Here is a 2,709-nt window from a genome sequence, read left to right on the forward strand (position 1 = left end):
TTACATTGAAAATATAAGTTTGATATAGAATTACATTTGCTCCTCCTTTTCTATAATATTTGAAATGACCTCCAAATCAGTAATATAAAAAGTCACCAGAAGTCTCTACCATGTTGTCACTTTACGAGTGATTGGTTCTGTATGAGACGGAAGTATTACAAAATGACGTACTGATACTTGAAACAAATTGTAATTACACACGTGTCAAATTCGAATAAAAGGTTAGTAAGGCATCAACTGATATTGATTATTTACTGTCATAAAAGATTAATGCTCTTGGAGGGGACGTTATTCAGCACCCGAATTGTTAAATCCGAGATCTTGAGTCTTCGATCACTTTCTGAATTCAAAGTATCCCTTGAGAAGACCTGTTGGTGGAGAAGAAATGGCAGACAAAAGGAGCATTTGGAATGAGGACCAAATTGTTCCTTTGATGAATGGACTACGTTTAGCTAAAGGAACTATGGAACATTTGAAATTCTCCAAAGCATCGACATCAACACCATCACAAGATCATTGTGCCCTTGGACTCCCACTCTTTAATCAAAGTTTGCCAACATCAGCTGCTTCCATCAAATGTTCTTATTGCAACCTCACCTTTGCATCACGCCAAGAACAAGTGAACCACTATGGCCAAGACCTTCATCGAGCCAATCTGAAACGCTCTATGGAGGGAAAAAAAAGTCTTACAGAAAAGCAGTTTATAAATGATATCAGTACTTCTTCAGAGTCAGAATCTGATGAAGAGGATACACAAGAAGATCAGAGGACTGCAGTTCTTCAAAGACAACCTCAGATCTACTTTGTCAACTCTGATGGAATAGTATTTTCCCTCTTTCGTTGTCTTCTCACTGGTAAAAAGAGAGAGTTGTCAAGTGAAGAGGAAGTCATTCAACAGGCAATGGCAGTGCCTTATAAGCGTTATTGGTCCATCTTGATGATTGGAGGGGGACATTTTGCAGGAGCTGTCATCAAAGGTGAAGAGATTTTAGCACATAAAACTTTCCATAGCTATACTGTTAGATCTAAACAAGGAGGATCACAAAGCACCAAAGATAACAAGAATGCTAATACTCATTTTAATTCTGCTGGGTCATCTCTTAGAAGACATAATGAGCAGTCCTTCATGCACCATGTACAAGAAGTACTTCAATCATGGCAAGGACATTTGAACCAGAGCCACATCATTATGCTTCGAGCAACAAACAGAAATAGAAAGGTGATTTTTGGTGGACCAGACCCTCCACTTAAGGCTGATGATTTACGGATTAGAACCATACCACTCAGCACAAACAAACCAACATTTAACGAGGTGCGGAGAGTGCATAAAGTATTATCAGAGATCACAGTTCATGGTACACAAGATGACCTCCAGTTAGAAACAGCAAGTACACAGAAAAGCCTCCCTGGAAAAAAGGTCTTGAAACCATCATCTCCAAAAAAGAAAATAAACAAAGTTAAGGAAAAGAAAGCTATCAGACATCAAGAATCTTGTACCTTAAATGGAAGTGATGATTCGTCTCGTAGTCAAGACTCTGAGCATGGACTCTGTGTGAGCACAAACGAGGTCAGCACCTTCCAATTGAAAGAAATGGATTGTTATATTCCCAAAAACAAATCCAAAAGAAGTCCTCATAAAAACAAAAGACAATTACCTAAGGAGAATTCTAAAGCTCAGAAGTCCCTGCCAGAAGTGAGGAATTTAGTTTACACAGCATGCAGATCAGGAGATATAAATACTTTGAAGGCTATCATCACATATGCACATGATTCAGAAGGTGACCAATTTGAAGGTCTTTTGAGTAATGAAGTGAGAGAGTCAATCAAGGCATGTCAAGAAGCTGTCATTCCCCAATCTTTTACTTTTGGTAAAGATGAACTTTCTCTTCTTCATATTGCTGCCACAGCCTGTCATAAAGACGTAATCTGGTATCTAATGGAAAAAGATTGTGACCCAAGTATCAAAAGCAACAAGGGAGAGCTGCCATACAAGACAACAGCAAATAAGCAAATACGCAACACCTTCAGACGTTTTATGAGTACATACCCAAGTAAATATGACTACAAGGAGGCAGGGATATTGAGCCCTCTGTCTGAGGAACAAGAGAAGGAACAAGCAGCTCGCAAGGCAGAAAAGAAACGTGTACAGAGAAAGGCTAAGCGGGAAAAGGAAAAGGAAAAAAAGAAAATTGAGGAAGAAAGAAAAACTGAATAAGCAGAAAGAAATAATTTCTTATCAATGACTGATAGAGAGAAGAGGGCACTTGCAGCAGAACGACGACTTGCAGTACAGCAAGAGAGAAGAGAGCCAGGAAAAAGCAGCAGACAGGAGTGAATGCATTTCCCAACAGAGGTCTTTCCAGTGTACAGCAAGAGTCAGAGGTGGTGATGAATTCCTCTACCTAGATTACATTTTTTTGCTCAGTGTCCTGTGTGAAAGAGCTTAAAAGCATAAATAAGTCAAACTGAAGGAAGTCAATGATTGTGTCTGTATGACCTCAAGCTAGCAGAAAACTCAGGAATTACCTCATTTGTTTCAATTCCTACTGACTAGGGCAGGGGTTCTCAAATTTTTTTCTCGTTGAGTACTTACCCCCTGAGTTATAAGACCATCTTCCCGAGCCCCCAATAATCTGACAATGAAGAGAATGGTCATTTATTGACTAACTCATAAAAGTACAATTATTCTGCAAAGGATATTATCAAATT

The 2,709-nt window shown here is 38.9% G+C and overlaps 1 protein-coding gene across 1 annotated transcript; it reads left to right on the top strand.

The window, feature by feature from the left end:
- The first annotated feature begins 385 nt into the window (after nucleotides 1–385).
- LOC143030043 (tRNA endonuclease ANKZF1-like) lies at nucleotides 386–2,447 on the top strand. The gene is made up of 2 exons (XM_076193248.1): nucleotides 386–2,143; nucleotides 2,352–2,447. The coding sequence occupies exons 1-2, from the start codon at nucleotides 386–388 to the stop codon at nucleotides 2,445–2,447; spliced, it is 1,854 nt and encodes a 617-aa protein (XP_076049363.1).
- The last annotated feature ends 262 nt before the right edge of the window (nucleotides 2,448–2,709 follow it).

Source organism: Oratosquilla oratoria, chromosome 11 (assembly GCF_046742065.1).
Source record: "Oratosquilla oratoria isolate Oo_2021 chromosome 11, ASM4674206v1, whole genome shotgun sequence".
NCBI classification, from domain to species: domain Eukaryota; kingdom Metazoa; phylum Arthropoda; class Malacostraca; order Stomatopoda; family Squillidae; genus Oratosquilla; species Oratosquilla oratoria.